Consider the following 19104-nt stretch of genomic DNA (forward strand, 5'->3'; position numbering starts at 1 on the left):
CCACTGGCTAGTAAAACTTTTTGTATTTGTCCTAAATCTTTGAAACACTGCCTCCAAGCCTTTTTTTCACTGCCGCAAAGTCAGCCATCCTACAGTTACATACAACATGAACAAATCTATTAGATTTCAACTGTAGATTGTTTCACCAGCAGCGATGTATTTGTTAATACCAATGGTTGTAAATGATTAGTAACAGTAAACATACATACAATCACAGATCTTTGGCTTGTCTGAAACTAAGTGACAATAGCCAACAAAACTATGAAATATACTAATCACGCCGCCAAAACTCTACAAAACATGCCGACTTTGCTTACAAAGTATGAGTATTTGGTGATGCTAAAATGTTATTATATTGAGTGACTTCTTCAACACTTTCTTAATATGAGGGCTATACATATAGCAATAGACAACTAATACGATTTTCTGACCCACTATTCCCATCAGACCTTGCTGACGACCACCCTCTATGGTATGTACTTTGCTGCTGACAGAAATAGAATAGAAACTCTCAACCCCCTTCTCCTTTGCCCCCCATTAAGTCTAACCTACTTTGGCATTTGAGATGGGAAAAGTTGGGGATGGGGCTTTTTCTTATTCCTCTTTCTGCAAACTTTAGGCCTTCAGCGGAAGAGTGAGATGGTTGCAACCTCCTGTCCCCGTCAGTTACTGTCAAGCACTGAAAATGTAGTTACAAACTATTAAAAGTCTGTAAAAAAGACTCTCCAAATCTGCTCTCCCAGTCACTGTGCCTCTGTACTTTGCTGGTTACATTGGCTGTCACATTTCCGCTCTCAGAATATTCCTGGTATCTACACCTGAAGATCCTCAAATTATAGTGTTTTGGATGCAGAACATGCACATGTCTACATAAACAACACACACTTGTGCACACCCATTCATTCAGGCTAAATGTATATCTCTCAGGTGTTTTGCGTTCTTGTATTGCTCCACTTTTCTGCTGCAAAATACACATACTCTCTGTTGCCCATACACTCTTTTTCTTTGTCTCAATTACAAATATTGCCATAAAGTGTCTAGGTGTTGGTTGTTTTGCTGGAAAGCATCTGCTGTTAAACATGCTTCACTGCTTCATAAAAAGTGAATGCTGTTATGTGCTCCTGTATCTCTGTCCTTCCAAACTCTTGTTCTCTTTGGGAGTTTACCACAAATGTGTATTGACCAACCTTTACTCTCTGGTGACTTTTAGAAGAAAAAACTATCTTTAAAAATAAATGCGCTTTCTTTCTCTGTCTGGCTGTCTGTATTTCTCTGTGTTTGTGTAGTGATCGAGGAGAACGGAGTCAAGATGAAGCTGACGGTGATTGACACCCCAGGCTTTGGAGACCAGATAAACAATGAGAACTGGTGAGTGAGCAAAAGAGAGGGACAGACAAAAGGCACGTGTGGATAAAGAGTGTGGGTAAAGTCAGTATGTTTTAATAAAAAAAAGAAATTTGAACAATTCATTAAGCATTATACATTCAAAATGTACACCTGTCTAGGTATTATGATGTAAGTTTACAGTATAGTTCTACAATAAGGAGGAATGTCACAACACGTTACAAAGGTAGTTGATAAGTTATTATGAATTGTAAATGTGATAGGTCATAATGCAATCTAAAGGTGATAGTGACGTCACAATGTATTTTAAACAACTAAATCCAACCACATTTGAAGTGTGTTAAGCCATAATAGATTCTAAATATGAGTGCGTTTACATGACCATGAGAAACCCGATTACTAGCAATTGTCGGTTTATGCCAAAAATCCGTTTACATGTGTTAACTCAAGAAACGCGTCTACATGATTCTCTTTATTAATCGTTGTATGCTCCACGGACAAAACTTGCACCACCATCATCCTTCTGCAACAAAGTGTCTTCCTGTGTCAACACATTGAGTCCTACTAGACTAGCTAGCTACATATTACACACTTCTGCTCGGCGTGTAGCTTCTATAGTTGTTACTAAGTAACAACAAGTAACAACTAAGTTAACTTTGTTGTGCGAGCACCCAAAAAAAAAACGTTAAACAGTTGTCCTCTCTGTGTTAGCAATTTATTTATCATTTCAATCAACCATGGATTTTAGAAAATGTATTCGCTACGCAGTTGTTACTTTGTTGCTGATGCAAAATCAAATGACAACAGCGTTCATGTTACTTTTAATAGTGACGGAAAGTAGACAACGTCGTAATCTTATGATTCAGGCATCTACGCTCTACACTCTATCCATCACAAATGGACAGATAACCTGCTTTCCGACAAGAAGGCGTGGATGCTGGATGCGTGTCAGAAGTAAAGACTGGTGGGAGCAGATAGTCCTAAATGAATTCACCGATACCGAATGGAAGGAGAACTTCCGTGGCTCATTCATGAGGCTATGTGGACTGATGACAGAGGTCATGAGCCCTCAACAGGAGACTGTACGTGCCCCCCTACCCCTACAGATGCGAGTAGCAATTTGTCTGTATAAACTGGGAAGCTGCTGTGAATACAGATTAGTGGCCAACCACTTTGGGGTCGCTAAATGCACTGTGCAGAAATGCTTGTACATATTTTGTAAGAGTATGATGTCGTCGGTCGTCAGGCAACTAATTAAAGTCCACTCAGTGGAAGAGGCCTGTGCAACTGCAAAAAGATTTGAAGAAGCATTCTATATTACTCAAATAGTAGGATGCATTGATGGCACACCCATTCCTGTTTTGGCACTTGACTGATGGATACTCAGATTTTGAGGTAGGATGGGGTGGGCCTGGAGGGGGGTGTTTTGTGTGTAAGAAAAAGGAAAATTCATGTACATGTACTGATGTGTCTCTGTTTATAATCTAGCCTATATTTCTCAGTAAAAAGAGGTTTAAACAAAACTAACTAGAGAGGGTACAATTTCTGGGGAAATTGTAGGGTGTGCTTGCTTGCGTCGGTTGCAGAGGGGTCCGTTTTTTAATGACATTTTTACAACTGATATTTCTGTATATTTTATATCAAAAATGCATAGCCTACTTATTATTTGTAAAGATTACATAGATTTAAAAGCATAATTTTTTCTGCTCATTCACAACTAAAAATACTAAGAGTGAAGAGTAGAATGAAATAGTTGTCTTCTCATTTCCCCTGCAAGAGGGAATGGTGATCAGCAGCCTCATAGTTGAATCAAAATGAATACATTTGGCAGACCGGTGTAAAAATTGACCTAATCTCTATGACTTAAACGTCATTTTAAGTTTTTCCCTTCTGGTGATATTTTCAGGCATTTAGCCTATAGAATGCATTCATTCATTAATAAAGAACCCCCTTTGAAGCTTATTCTATCAACAACGTTACCGGCAGTAGCTATCTCAGATGGAATCGCGTTTCAAATAGTACCATCTGCTAACTGAAAATATGCCCCCAAAAACTTAAATAAGCTTGACATTTATTAAGGGGAAAATCCCTCATTCATAAAAAGCTCAGTGGTAGCAATCATTGTCAGTAACAACGCAAAATGCGATTTAGCCCTGTGTGGAGAAGCTGCCCCGGTAAATTGTACTACTACAGTACTAGACTGTGTTCATCTTGGTAGCGATTGCGTTGGTTGAATTCAATTTAACGTTCCGTTGTACGGTTTAGGCTAAAATTAATTATGGACAGATAACAAATGGACAGATGGACAAAGTTTAGGCTGTGGCAATGGAGTTCAGGTTAGTAGTCACTAGTCAGATAGTTTCACCTATTGAAAGACTTTTGATTTAAGTAAGGGTAGTGCTGAACATGTTCTGTCGCTGTTTGACTTCCTACTGTAAACAGCTGTGGAGATGTTTTTGTTAACTAGCTACTAGTGTCTCGCATAGGCTACAGGCTGTAGCCTACAGCGTTGCAGTGAGCTACACTGGTTTGAAACCACAGGTAATGATAATTTCACCCACAAATCGTTAATTGTAATCTAATTTCATAATAAATCCTACAACGAAAATGTATTTGTGAGGAATGTTTATTTTAACGATTGAAAACAGATGCATCATAGACCGCTGTAGTATGTGTTGCCCGGGCAACAGAGGCTAATGTCATGATGCTAATGCTTCAGTGAAATAGTAGACTACTGTTTCCGAAAGTAGATGTACTTACTTAATAATATCATCTTATATTGTTCATTACACATCACAATTGTGTGTCATATCACTAAGTAAAATGAGCAAATAGTTATCACCCAGGCCTCTTTGCTTGTGGCGTTTCTGCAGCTGCCTTGCAGTAAAGCAAGGCAGCTGCCAGAAGTTAACGAGCTGCTAAACTAAAGTTCTGCTAGAGATATTCACGCGAGTTTTCGTGACGTTAGTGACGTTAGTAGCGTCAGTGACTGTGGCTAGCAAGTTAGCCACCGTTAGCTTAACTTTTTCGCCACAAAAACATAATTTCTACTTAAACCGTGCAACGGAACGTAAATAAAAATACAAGCAACTCAATCGCTACCAAGACAAAACTTTTGACACCTAGGTTGTCTATGTAGTCCAAATATTGACTGAGGCTTAGGGGGGCAAAAATAAACAATAATAATAATATATGTGAGAGAACAAAGGTTGTGCCCTTGCCGAAGGCAAAGCACACCCAATTATAACTCATAACTCAATCAAAATATGTTTAAATTATTATTGATAACAATAAAACAATTACATTTACAAGTTTTTGTATTCTCTGCCCTTATTTTCAGTGGCTGATTGCTCTAAATCATAATCGGAAAAGACTTGTTGTGTAGGGGGATGTGATTGATGAAATCCTTGAAATAGGTAGGGAGGAAACATGGGTTGGGGCATGGTGTTTCGCAGGCCGTCTAGTAGAAGGCTGACAATCCGCTCTGTGGACTGAGAACTTGCCTCCACAACTGCCGAAATCATTCTTTCTTCTCTGTTATGGCTCTCAGCCAGTTGTGTTGCCAGTAGGGGTGGAACGGTACATGTATTCGTACCGAACTGTACGGTACGGGCGTCATGGTTCGGTGCATGAAATAACACGGAGAATACACGCTATAAAAATATGAAATGATATGAATGAATCTGAAAATATATAAATGAAACTCGCGTGCAAATTAATTCATGTAATCCGGAACTACTGTTAGATAGTCGTGTTCTTTAGGGACATCTAATCTGAAGCTCTGATTGGCGCCGCTGTGAGTCAGAGCTAGCTAGCAGCACTAAGACGAGTATGGCGAGTGGTGGCGACCCATGAGAGAAAGAGGATCCGCCGGCCTTTTTAAGATTGCAAGTTTGTGAAAACTTCGGTTTCCCATTCAGTTACAGTAGTACAGACGAGAGAGTGGTGGATAAGACAAGCACTGTGTGTCGGCGTTGTTCAGCAGTTGTGGGCAGTGACGTGCAGTCTGGGTAGGCAAGCTAGGCACTGCCTACCCTGCCAAAATTCAAACGTAAACATTTTTATTTACACATTTTCCCATTCAAGTGCCTCGCCTCTTACTGACATCACCCCACGTCACTGGTTATGGGGTATGTGAATGGAAATACATATATCATGCTAACGCATATAACGCATCTGGCGTGTGCTAAATGACTTAAAATATCCGACGCCATCACCCGGGTGTGCCAATCACTGAAACGAGACAAACATTTTTTTTCAACTTCTCCCTACAGTGCTTAACCAGCCATTAGATACACATACAAATAGGGCCAAAAAAATTACTGACGCAATCGGAATTTACATGTCATCTTCAATGCGCCGTATTCACTCATAGAGGAACCTGGTTTGTTTTGCTTTTCCCTCCGTTGTACCGAACTTGTAACTGTCACCTGCTCGTCCTGTGCTGGGTTCAGCTCATCAAGACCGATGTCTACTCCACAACAAATCGCTCAACTCGTCATAAAAACAACAAGTCTCATGATCACTTCCACTAGTGTTATTGTGGCTCTTTGTTTTGAAGTATGCCTGCTTTAAACTCTTCCACCGGCATCGAATTTGCTCAATTGAGCGAATAAAGCCTGCATCCTTCATTTTTTGTCCCACCAGTTTGTACAATTCCGCATTACGATGTTTCCGTCCGTCTATGAATTTGAGTATATTTAACTATTTTAACTGAACTAGCATATATTTAGTCTCCTCTTCAGACCAAAAGTGCTGTGACTTAACTCTAACAGCCTGGTTGAACTAAACTGTTGATGCTCACCGTTACAAAATAACCGTTGAAACATTATAGCAACTTTGTTGCACGAGACGGTTGTTGTTTATTTAGATAGGCAAAATTAAATTAAATCATACGCGCTGTGACTTCAAAACAAGTGGCAGACATGCGCAGTTTTCAAAAACAGTTTATAAAGAATCGAATGATTGGGCAAAAATCCAGGTGTTTTTATTGGGGTATGAATACGGCAATTAAGACCTTAACCCGACTTCAGATAATCAGATAAAGGCGTTTACATGATCAGTTTAATAATCGCATTATTGCCATTATCGGGTTATGATCAGCGTATTAGTGTGCATGTAAACACTCTGACAGTTATGTTAAAATATGGTCTAACACTCACATTTAAAATGTTTAGAATATGTTTTACTTCTGCATTATAAATATGGTAGTTAAGTCTGAATACAACAGTCAAGACACATCAGCCATAATAGTCTAGTAGCCAACTAGGTGAACCCAGAAATGTTGAGTACACCAAAGTTTCTGTATACCCCAGTATACATAAACTGCTGGATGCTAATTTGCATATGTTGAGCAATTAGCACAATTAGCATTATTAGCTTAATCGTTCAATTTTACCACATATTTTGCACTGTATGGCCAATTCCTACAATATTAGAGTCTTTTTAGAGGATGCTTGATTCAATTCTGGCACTTTCATACTTTAAAATGGTAATTGAATAACAAATTTGGATACATTTAGACACATTTGTTATAAATGTTGGACAAAATCTAAGGTTATTTTCATGCTAAACACAATAATCTTACATTTCAGAATCATGAGTGCTCTTGTGAATGTTAAAGCATTTTTTTCAGGGTGTAGTGAAGCTGAATCCCCTCCTGATACTTGATTCAAATTTGCATTTCTGGAGGAAAAAGCATTGCGATTCCAATAATCTCCTTGGGGTTAAACACCCTGTTGCCTCATGTGAGCGGTGAAGCTGAGAAGGCCAGTCTGCTTGTGAGGTGGCTAGGGTGAACAGATGTCACCAGAGTCACAATGTAAACACTTTGATGGTGATTGGGTATCACCTCTGGCACACCCACTAAATGCGGTTAAACTACCTCAAAAGCTGTTGGGCATCGTAACCACCAACCACATGACGAACCGGTATGTAACGTAACACTGTTGAATGTCCCCCATGTGCGATCAACGAACTATGTACAAATATACATGCCATACAAGACAGGCCCCGCAAGTCGCTAGGGTCATGCCCTAAAGGCAGAAAGGCTGCCCAGGTTGTTCCGCAAGTTGCAAGATCCAACGAGGATCCAGTTAAAACACCGCCAGACGCAAAAGTTTAAACTGAGTCTGGGCAACCCGGGTCAGACCGCCAGACGCAAGACTAACCAAGAGGGCCTCACCTCTGCACCACAAAAAGCACACACTGGCTACCACCTTCAGGCAAACGGCTATGCCTCACAATTAATCAACAAAAGGCAGCCTCCTCATCTTCACTATCCACATCTGTTCTGTCATCATTTTCTCCAGATCCTTCATCACTCTCTTTGTGTTCTTGCTGTTGAGTATGTTGCAGCATATCACATCATTGCCTTTGCAGGAACAATAACTTGAACAGGCCAGACCTGCAGCTGCACAGCTACACTTTGCTGATGCGCAAGGTTTCAACCCGGCTTTGCAACCACAGCTGACAACATCTAACAAAGCCGGAGGAGCAACTGGACTTGAATCCTGGGTGGGCATAATCAGTTCCTCCTCCTTCCTTTAGGCCCATCTTCTTGTCCCATTCAAACAAAGTTATATCCACAGCCGGTGGATCAGCCTGGTCTGCTGCTTTCCATAAGAGCACCTGTAGGTGGGCACGTCTTCCATGAAGGTGCATATTACGCTCTGTAGGGGTAGTGTTTTCAGTGCTGGGGGCCTTTTGCGCTTTCGGTAAATGTCATACCGAGCTGCATCCAAGGTCACAGAGTTCCTCTGATTGTACAGAACCAGAAATAAAGTCCTTGTTGCTTTGGTGATCTGTAAATCTGTGGCTTCTGCCTCTCCAATACAGTGGAGAAGCTTGCCAGGTACAACTCTCATGGCATTGAGTGCAGATACCTTCCCCTTCCCAACAGGATATGAGGTGGTATCACATCCTGAAAGAGCATGCATGGCCAAAATGGAACAACAATGGTCACCCAAGTTCTTTGCAGTTGCATTTATGCTGAGAACAGTGCCATTCCATTTTTTCTGTAGGATAGTTGTGATACCAACCTTCCTACACCAATAAACCATAAGCACAAAGACATCTGTGTCATCACTAAGAATGCGAACAGTTGAAGCCCCATGTCTGACAGCATCTAACATGTAAGATATAACTGATATATCAGCCTAATAATGAGTGTCAATGCTGTCAGCTTTACTGACCATCACGATCTTACTTCCTACATTGAAAGTACACAGGAGTTCGCTCAGCCTTTGCTTGTTGTCCTTGTTTTTCAAAACTTTGTCTCGACTAGGTAGAGGTGTAGTCAATGAGAGCTTGTACTCTGTGGAGCTCTCCCCTGCTCTTCTTTGTCTCTCATGGTCCTTGGCAGACACCTGCAAATATTTGTCAAAGATGACAAATGTTTGGGTGTTGTAACAACTAAGCCGATGTCCCATGCTGGCTGCAAGATCTGCCACTATCCCAGACGATAGCCAACCACGTGATAAATGAGCTGAGATGCATCCACAATGACAACATCTGGTGGCTGGGGATTGCAAACTGGAATTCCGAGCTGCTGGACAAGCACTGATTTATTGCCCTTTCGGAGGCATCCATTGTCATGAATGATTGACATAAAACTAGACTATGCTCCTTTGCTTTACAACATGCTTATTACAACAGCTAGCTGCAACAGCTTATTTGCATTAAAACATGACCGTACCTCAAAACCTTTAACAAATTTAGGTTATCAACATTCACAATGTGAGTTTATTGTGTTCATCATGAAAATAACCTTCAATTTCATCCGAAATTTATTAAAAACGTGTCTAAATGTATCCAAAATTGTTATACAATTACCATTTTGATGTCTGAACGTGCCAGAATTGAATTCAGCATCCTCTAAAACCTCTAAAAAGACTCCAATATTGTAGAAATTGGTCACACAGTGCCAAATCTGTTGTTATTCTGGACGATTCAGCTAATTATGCAAATTATGCAAATTGCTCAACATATGAAAGTTAGCATCCGGCAGTTCCTGTATGCTGGGGACCCATACTTCACATTTCTGCAATAAAACCTTGGTGTACTCAACATTTCCGGGTTCACAATGGGGCTCTATGCACTGCAAAAAAAAAACAATCTGGCAGCTGGGACGCCAGATTAAACCCATTAAATTACAGTAAAAAAATATATATATATATTAACATGAATTAACCGTAAAATAATTGTAATTTTCCTGTACCAAATTTACAAGATATATCTGTAATATTTACATTTACATTTAGTAGACGCTCTTATCAAGAGCGACTTACAGTAAGTACAGGGACATTCCCCCGAGGCAAGTAGGGTGAAGTGCCTTGCCCAAGGACACAACGTTGTTGCACAGCCGGGGAATCGAACCGGCAACCTTCTGATTACTAGCCCAATTCCCTAACCGCTCAGCCACCTGACCCCAGAATATTACATTACAAGCTGTTCTTTGCCGGTAAATATTACTTTTATTAATTGAACTTCTTTGTAAAAAACAGCATTTCTAATTTTAAATGTGTACTATGATAAGGAATACTTCGAAGACCTCCTTAATTCCACCAACACGCTTTCCGACGTGGAGGCAGAGTCTGGGGACATCGGGGGGGGCCCTTCTATGTCTGGGGCTGAGGTCGCCGAGGTGGTTGAAAAGCTCCGTGGTGGCAGGGCCCCTGGGGTGGATGAGGTCCGCCCGGAGTTCCTTAAGGCTCTGGATGTTGTAGGGCTGTCTTGGTTGACACGACTCTGCAACATCGCGTGGACATCAGGGACAGTGCCTCTGGACTGGCAGACCGGGGTGGTGGTTCCCCTCTTTAACCCGTTAAGTAACGTCACACATATGTGATTGTTCGAAAGCGGGCCCCACAGAGTACCGTCACACGTGTGATTCTGAACATTCCAACCGACTATTTTCCGATAGACAAAAACTATATGAAAAACGCTATAGTATGGCTTCAAAATTTACAATTAGGAGGCTAACAAGTAACACTAGCAGGTAGTAGCATTGCTACGAGTATTATGCTAGGTTGCTAGGTAACGGAAGCTAACTAAAACTAGCTAGTTTCCGTTTTGGAAAAATAACTCACTCTGGTGGAAGCGTCGGTAATATTTAGAACTCACTCCTTAAAAGGTTAAAAAGGGGGACCAGAGGGTGTGCTCCAACTTTAGGGGGATCACACTCCTCAGCCTCCCTGGGAAAGTCTATTCAGGAGTCCTGGAGAGGAGGGTCCGTCGGATTGTCGAACCTCGGATTCAGGAGGAGCAATGTGGTTTTCGTCCTGGCCGTGGAACAGTGGACCAGCTCTATACCCTCGAGTCCTGGAGGGTACATGGGAGTTAGCCCAACCAGTATACACATGTTTTGTGGATTTGGAAAATGCGTTCGACCGTGTCCCTCAGGGGCCGCGACCTTCAGCTCTCACTGGAGCAGTTCGCAACCGAATGCGAAGCGGCTGGGATGCGAATCAGCACCTCCAAATCTGAGGCCATGGTTGTCGACCGGTAAAGGGTGGAGTGCAATCTCCGGTTCGGGGAGGAGATCTTGACCCAAGCGGAGGAGTTCAAGTATCTCGGGGTCTTGTTCACGAGTGAGGGAAGAATGGAGCGCGAGATCGACAGGCGGATCGGTGCGGCGTCCGCAGTGATGCGGGCTCTGCATCGGTCCATCGTGGTGAAGAAGGAGCTGAGTTGAAAGGCGAAGCTCTCTATTTACCAGTCGATCTAGGTTCCAACCCTCACCTATGGTCACGAACTGTGGGTAGTGACCGAAAGAATGAGATCGCGAATACAAGCGGCCGAAATGAGCTTACTCCGCAGGGTGTCCGGGCTCTCTCTTAGAGACCGGATGACCGAGAATCTCGGTCATCCGGGAGGGGTTCAGAGTAGAACCGCTGCTCCTCCGCGTCGAGAGGAGCCAGCTGAGGTGGCTCGGGCATCTGATCAGGATGCCTCTGGATGCCTCCCTGGTGAGGTGTTCTGGGCACGTCCCACTGGGAAGAGGCCCCGGGGAAGACCCAGGACACGCTGAAGGGACTATGTCTCTCGGCTGGCCTGGGAATGCCTCGGGGTCCCCCAGGAAGAGCTGGTGGAAGTGGCCGGGGAGAGGAAAGTCTGGGCCTCCCTGCTTAGGTTGCTGCCCCCACGACTTGACCCTCTGTTACCAGAAAGTTTCTCATGCGCACCAGAAAGTTTCTCGTGCGCACCAGAAAGTTTCTCGTGCTCACCAGAAAGTTTCTCGTGCGCACCAGAAAGTTTCTCGTGCTCACCAGAAAGTTTCTTGTGAGCACAAGAAAGTGTCTCGTGCGCACCAGATTTTTTTTTTTCTTCTTCATGTCCCTTTAGGGGCTCCGTATAAACCCATGTTATGACACGTTTTCTTCAATGTAAAAATACAGCATTTTCAATAAATAAAATATTCAATAAAGCCAAAACAAGATATAACAAATCAAATCAAATTTCAAATCAAATGTATTTGTATAGCCCTTTTTACACGCAAGCATGTCACAGAGGGCTTCGATTAACATGTTCATTCCAAACAAGTCGTGTGCACAACATATAGCATCCGGATGCTGTAATCAGTATCCAGATATTTACAAAAGTAAATACTCTTTACATTTATTCATTTAGCAGACACTTTTATCCAAAGCGACTTCCAAGAGAGAGCTTTACTAAAAGTGCATTGGTCAATGATCATAAACAACGAGATAGCCCCAAAATGGCTTTTGCAGGCTTTTGTAGTCTTTGATATTGACTGGTGCATGCTGGGATTGCATGACGTCAACTACCCGAGCTCAATTCTAAACCAAAAATTATGTTATTAAGAAGTTATTTGTCCGTGGGATGAAAGTAAATATCTGCTAAATAACTGTTAAAATAGCTAGTTTTGAAATTATGTGTTTTAACAGCACATTTTGATGAAAATGATATTATTATGAAATTATGTGTTTTAACAGAACATTTTGGTGAAAATGTTATTAATATTTGAAACTGACATTTTTGTGTATTTTTAAGTAACAACATTTGGCTGTACTTTTTATGTAAAAATATACATTTACAGTTTGCCATTGTCTTTCTATCTGTATTTCCTATAATTCAGAATTACAGAAAAAAACACGTATAATTTACAGAAAAAGTGTGGTAATTAAAAAAAAGAAAATTACAGTGTGGGCTGGCTACTAGACTATAACATTATGACCACCTGCCTAACATTGTGTAGGTTCCCCTTTTGCTGCCAAAACAGCCCTGACCTGTCAAGACATGGACTCCACTATACCTCCACTAGGCCAGATACACAGCACACCTGAAGGTGTTATCCTTTAAGTCCTGTAAGTTGCGAAGTTGCCTCCATGGATCAGACTTGTTTGCCTAGCACATCCCACAGATGCTCAATTGGATTGAGATCTGGGGAATTTGGAGGCCAAAATTGCAAAACATTACCCAAAGGATCACACAGCCTCCGCTGGCTTGCTTTCTCCCCATAGTGTGTCCTGGGGTGCCATGTGTTCCCCAAGTAAGCGACACACACACACACGGCCATCCACGTGATGTAAAATGTGATTCATCAGATCAGGCCACCTTCTTCAATTGCTCCGTGCTCCAGTTCTGATGCTCACGTACCCATTGTAGTCGTTTTCAGCAGTGGACAGGGGTCAGCATGGGCACCCTGACTAGTCTGAGGCTACGCAGCCCTATATGCAACAAAGTGCGATGCACTGTGTGTTCTGACATCTTTCTATCAGAACCAGCATTTCTATCAGCAGCTCGTCTGTTGGATCGAACCATACAGGCCAGCCTTTGCTCCCCACTTGCATCAATGACCCATGACACTGTTGCTAGTTCACCGCTTTTCCTTCCTTGGACCACTTTTGATAGGTATTGAGCACTGCAGACCGGGAATACCCCACAAGAGCTGCAGTTTTGGACATGCTCTGACCCAGTCGTCTAGCCATCACAATTTGGCCGTTGTCAAAGTTACTCAAATCCTTACGCTTGCCTATTTTTCCTACTTCTAACACATCAACTTTAAGGACAGCATTTTCACTTTCATTCCTAATATATCCCACCCACTGATAGGTATCATGATAATGAGATAATCAGTGTTATTCACTTCACCTGTCAGTGATCATAATGTGATTGCTGATTGCTGTACATACAACACTGGTTGTAAAATCATAAGCGTTCTAAATAAGATAGTTCATCCAAAACACATTATAAATGTGTTTGTTAAATCATGAAGCATTCTAAATAGGGCAGGTTGGTGAAATCAGGTGTCCCTGCTTTGTCCACAGCTGGGAGCCTATAGTAAAGTATGTCAACGAGCAATATGAGAAGTACCTCAAGGAGGAGCTCCACATCAACAGGAAGAGACGGATCCCTGACACGCGTGTCCACTGCTGCATCTACTTCCTGCCTGCCACCGGACACTGGTTAGCATTCTTGTGACTTTGTTTCCTGTTTGAATTCAAATTAAATACATTAAATTCCAATGAGGATTAATTGATCTACACCATACTATGTTTTGTATAACAAGTGTTTATGTAATTATTTTGTTATGAAACTCTTACCATTTGACATATACCCAAATTAAACATATCTAAAGATATAGTTTATCAACATTTATAAACTCTCACCCAATTTTCCTCCAGACTTATTGAGAACTTTGCTACAATATTGTAACTTCCTCTATGACTCACAATGAATGCTTTTAGGGCAAAATTAGAAAGAATACAGCCGTGAGGGGGAGGTCCCACAGTTAAGTGTGAACTTGTGCAGCAGTTCAGTTTTTTATGTAACCTTAAACACCAACACAGTGTCAGCCTCCCAGTCTGAAACAGGGAAACAAGCTATATATAGGAACAACCTGCCCCAAGGCCATGCAACACAGTTACACACCTTGACAAGCATGTTATACACAGACTAACACACAAGTTCAGGTTCGCTTTATTTGTCATTTCACCATAATTAGTGCACATACCTACAGTGTAACACAAATTCAAGCAACACACAAGTTCAAATTTGCTTTCATTTAGCTGTATAAAGTACAATACATCTATACAGAGTAATAAAATGTCATGCCGCACAGGCACTTGGTGCTACACACAGAAACACACTTTAACAGCTGTAAAACGGACAAATACTGTCTATAAGTGAACTGTGACCAGAGTGGATACCGACCAGAACGTATATACGATGTCAGATATCTAGACTGACATCTGAATCAAATCTGATAGTATAGTACCAACTAGCTAGTACCAACATCTCAGCCATTGAACTCTGGACCCCGGTGCAGTCTGGTTGATGACACCTAAAAACAGTCACGAGGGAGGAAGAATTGTTACCTCCACACACACACACACAAGAAATAATGCATTATGTAGCATTATGCTTGTGAAAAGGTTTATGATGGAAGGTTTAGTTATGTAACACCATTTCACCAGCAGGTGAAACAACATAAATGTTATATTATAATAATAATAAATGTTATTATCTGTTTGTCTAGGTTACGCCCCATAGACGTGGAGTTCATGAAGAGGTTGGGGAAGATAGTGAGCATTGTACCAGTCATCGCCAAAGCAGACACACTCACAATCGAGGAGAGACTGGGGTTCAAACAGAGGGTGAGGAGAAGACACACTATGCAGATTATCAACCTTACAGAGACGAGTTTTAAAATATACTCTCAAGTTGTCATAAATATTAATCTATCAAGCATTGCACAGTCAGTCGGTGAACAAGTTTAAGAAAGCTTTATTGCTTGCGGCCGGCCCACAAGGAGACAAAAACATCACACTCCATTGTGCTACAAAGTTTGTCTGCTAGCATGTTGTGCTAGCTACCTATTTAAACAGAACCGCTCTTGACAGTCATTGGTTAAAACAAAGGCATGCAAATGTCCCATGGCTCTTCTTCATTGGCTCCTTGCATAGACTTGGCGCGCGTGTGTGCGTGCGTGTTTACGACATCAACCCTGATTGAAACACAACAACAGGATCTCCGGTCCTGGGGTCGTAAAAGCTCCTTCACATAAGTGTCAACAAATGGTCACCAGACCTTGCGTCTCCACCTATAGTCCTTGTCACACAGTATCTTAAAACAACCACAACCCCCTCTTCTAAGTCCTCAGCCCCAAGATAAGGGTATTGTATGTTTACCCAGAGTTCAGATTTGGGGGTAGGCCTCTTTGCACCCAAGAAATGCTCAACACAGAATCATTCTTATACAGGATAAATGTGTTACATCTTCAATTTTTGAAGAAAAAAAGTGCCTACTCTTCATCTGATATAATCTATTCATCCTTGTTCTTTGTATACAATCTATTAATCTCTCTCACCTCTCACCTATCTTTACCCACTCTGCCATTTTGTTAACATTTCTGTATTTGCCGTATCTTTTCTTCCGTCCTCCTCGACCCATTTCCCTCCTCTCTCTCCTCCTATGTATCTCACCTTCACCTCTCTCTCCTACTCTCTTCTATTTCTGTCTTCCAACTGTAAATATCTGTCTCTTATTCCTTTCTTACACTCAGCCTCCAATGGGAGTGAGAGAAAAGCTAGGCTTTGGTACAGTACCCATCCTAACTCCTCAAGAATACCTCTCCACACACCAGCAATACTGTCTGTTTGTACAATACTACATACTTTGTTTGTGTACATGAGATAGTGTTGCTTGCAGGCCGACGTTTTCTTTGAAATGTGATCCTACAGTATACTACTGCGGAATCTTTACACGAGCAGCGCCTTCATAAATAATGGTACCACTGTGTAAACAAAACACTTATTTTGCTCTCTTTCTTTCTCCGTCTTTACTTTCCTGTTGACTTTTGAACCCTGACAGATAAGGCAGGACCTGCAGACTCATGGAATACGTGTGTACCCTGAGAAGGAGTATGACGAGGACACAGAGGATAGAATACTCAACAATAAGATTCGGGTAAATGTATTTGAAAGGACATCAACTCCATCTTCGGTTAAAGTGTTCAATATATTCAATGATACCATGTAATGACACATTCTGCAGGTCTTGTACATTACTATACAGTATGTATAGGCCACGTTCACCTTGTCCTTTAGTTACATTTCGGAGGGAGGGAGACAAGCTGTGCAAGTAAGCGTCTTAGAGTAATGGTTGAAATCAACACCCTTTGCAGTGTTTTTAGTTATGTGTCTGCTATTGACGTCACTCTCGTGTCTTAATGTCCCACTTGCAGGAAAGCATTCCGTTTGCAGTGGTGGGGACGGACAAGGAGCACCAGGTGAATGGGAACAAGGTCCTGGGTAGAAAAACAAAATGGGGGATCATAGAGGGTGAGTGTTCAACAGACGCTTAATCTCTACTACCGAAAGACAGTACTTTTTGGTGGCATTATCTCACGATAATCGAATAGGTTAACGCAGTGGTCATGAGGACACTGTATGAGAAGAACAATCAGGATCAAGGGGGGGTTATGCGGGTTATGATCAGAGTGATGATTATGAAGATTCATGATTCCACAACATAGCTGATAGTGATGTTCATAATTATGATGATAATTTATGATTTCTGTCATGATGATCCTGAATGACAATGATTGACACTCAGTGGACGATAGTGTCTGACAATAAGATTAAGGTCATGGTTATGTTCAAATTTAAGGTAGACATGAAGGAAAGCAAAGTAGTCCAGGCAAAACTAGAGAGGGTACAATTTCTGGGGAAATTGTAGGGTGTGCTTGCTTGCGTCGGTTGCAGGTGGGTCCGTCCTCTAAATTTTCCCTTCTAGTGATATTTTCAAGCATTTAGCCCATTGCATATTTCATTAAGAACACCCTTTGAAACAGCTGCTAACCCCCTTTGAAACAAGCTACTGTAACAACGTTGTCACTGGCAGTATATTTCAGATGGAATCGCGATTCAAACAGTACCGTCTGCTACTGAAAATATGCCCACCAAAACGTAAATAATAAGTTTGACATTAATGTAGGGGGAAATGGCTAATTCAAAATAAGTTTGCTAGAGGCAAGCTAGCTGCTGTTGCTCCACATTTCACTGATTGTTTGAAAGCGCCGGAAATGAGAATGTTTCTTTTGACATAAAATTTAGCTGTGGCATTGAAGACAGTACTACACACTGCCAGTGGGCAAGCCGAGTCTGACTGAGGCTAACGTCAAAACAAGCCGCGGTGTCACTCAAATTCCAAGTTTTACACAAATCACAAAAATATGCTGTCTTCGCAATCTCCATATCTTTAAAACACTGCCCTCCTTCTGATTTTTGATGTAGAATTGACCCTGCTACGAAATTAAGAAAATACTCATCAGAGATCGACAGCTGACGCAATCGTCAACGGAGGCTGACGGGGCTCTCACGTAGCAAACCAATCAAAGTTTTTACAGGAACCTACATTAAAATCTCACCATATGGCTGTCTTCACAATAGTCATATCGTCATAACATTGCCCTCCTTCTGTTTTTTGGTGTAGAATTGACCGAACTATAAAAATACGAAAATACTAGACTACTGTAGCGACCCACACAGACAGATGTGTGTGGCATGTTGGGCTGTTGTGTTTTGTGGCCATTGTTCAGTGTTCGCGGGGTCTGACATGCCGATCAACCTGCCATCTGCCAATCACAGGAATGCACGGAATGTTCGGTTGCAGGGCATCCTGGTGGTTGGTGGAGGGGCATGGGGGGGGGGGTTGGGCTGAAGGGATGGGGCATTGTTAGGACCAGGTTTGACCCTTTTAGCGCTCTCTCTTACGCCTGGGTTTCAAGAGCTGGTCGTGATTGTTCTGTGTGTGCTAGTACCATTCTGTTAGTTGATTTTGCGTAGGCTATGGCCAAACAGTATCCTGTGTTACCGTGAATAAACTATTCAGATCCTGTAACGTCATTGGATGCCTGGTGCTTTCGGACCTAGGCTGGTCATTACACTACTATGACGCTTGCATGGCTGCCGCCTAGGCAGTCTCACGGGCGACCCGCACTCGCTCAAATTACAAAGACTTTCACGACCTAAATCAAAAATCCAAGATGGCAGTTACACTCGAAATTACTTTCTCAACAAAGCCCAATGGTTGGTAATTTTGGGTATTGGCATTTTTCACTCATAATCCAAGCTCCAACTTGCGTGCTAGAACGTCTCTATCACGTTGTATCCATGCGTCGTTGCTAATGTGTGCTGACGTAGTGACGTAGGCTAGCACTGAGTACCCTTCGTTGACAGAAGGCACTTTTTGTCACAAAAACCCAATTTCTACTTATACCGTGCAACAGAACGCAAATAAAAATACAAGTAACTCAAACGCTACCAAGACAAACCTTTTGACACCTAGGTTGTCTATATAGGCCAAATATTGACTGAGTAATAAATAATAAATAATAACTAGAAACGGCTGTTCCTGCGAAACAGCAGTGAGAATGCTGAAACCCTGAATGGGGATAGCTGACCATGCGAAAAAAGCGGAAAATTGTGAAAATTTAGTAGAAAGTTATATGCTGAAGCGCCTGAAAGGTATTTTTAAAAGGGGCTGGAGCTGGACGAAGGTATAAAACTACAGAAAAGAGAAGAAAAATGCAAAAAGATAAATAATTCTGAAAAATTTAGCAGAAAATAATTTGCTGGAGTTTCAAAAGGCCTGAAATGTATGTTAGAAAGGACCTGCAGCAAGATGAAGGCAGAAAAGTACAGAAAAGAGAAGAAAAATGCCAAAGTACTGGCAGTTGGAAGGTACTGCTGTGAAAGGTATTTTTGAAAGGACACGGAGCAAGATGAAGGCAGA

General features: G+C 41.8%; 1 protein-coding gene across 4 annotated transcripts in view; it reads left to right on the forward strand.

Moving 5' to 3' along the window:
• The window catches only part of septin12 (septin 12), a 240629-nt gene that overhangs the window by 204739 nt on the left and 16786 nt on the right, over nt 1-19104 (forward strand). For all 4 annotated transcript variants that reach the window (XM_062453429.1, XM_062453420.1, XM_062453446.1 and 1 more), the window contains 5 exons: nt 1287-1368; nt 13635-13772; nt 14846-14963; nt 16180-16275; nt 16553-16649. In XM_062453429.1, the coding sequence (XP_062309413.1) occupies nt 1287-1368; nt 13635-13772; nt 14846-14963; nt 16180-16275; nt 16553-16649 (531 nt within the window). The remainder of the gene's footprint in view (nt 1-1286; nt 1369-13634; nt 13773-14845; nt 14964-16179; nt 16276-16552; nt 16650-19104) is intronic.

Source organism: Osmerus eperlanus, chromosome 2 (genome assembly GCF_963692335.1).
Source record: "Osmerus eperlanus chromosome 2, fOsmEpe2.1, whole genome shotgun sequence".
NCBI classification, from domain to species: domain Eukaryota; kingdom Metazoa; phylum Chordata; class Actinopteri; order Osmeriformes; family Osmeridae; genus Osmerus; species Osmerus eperlanus.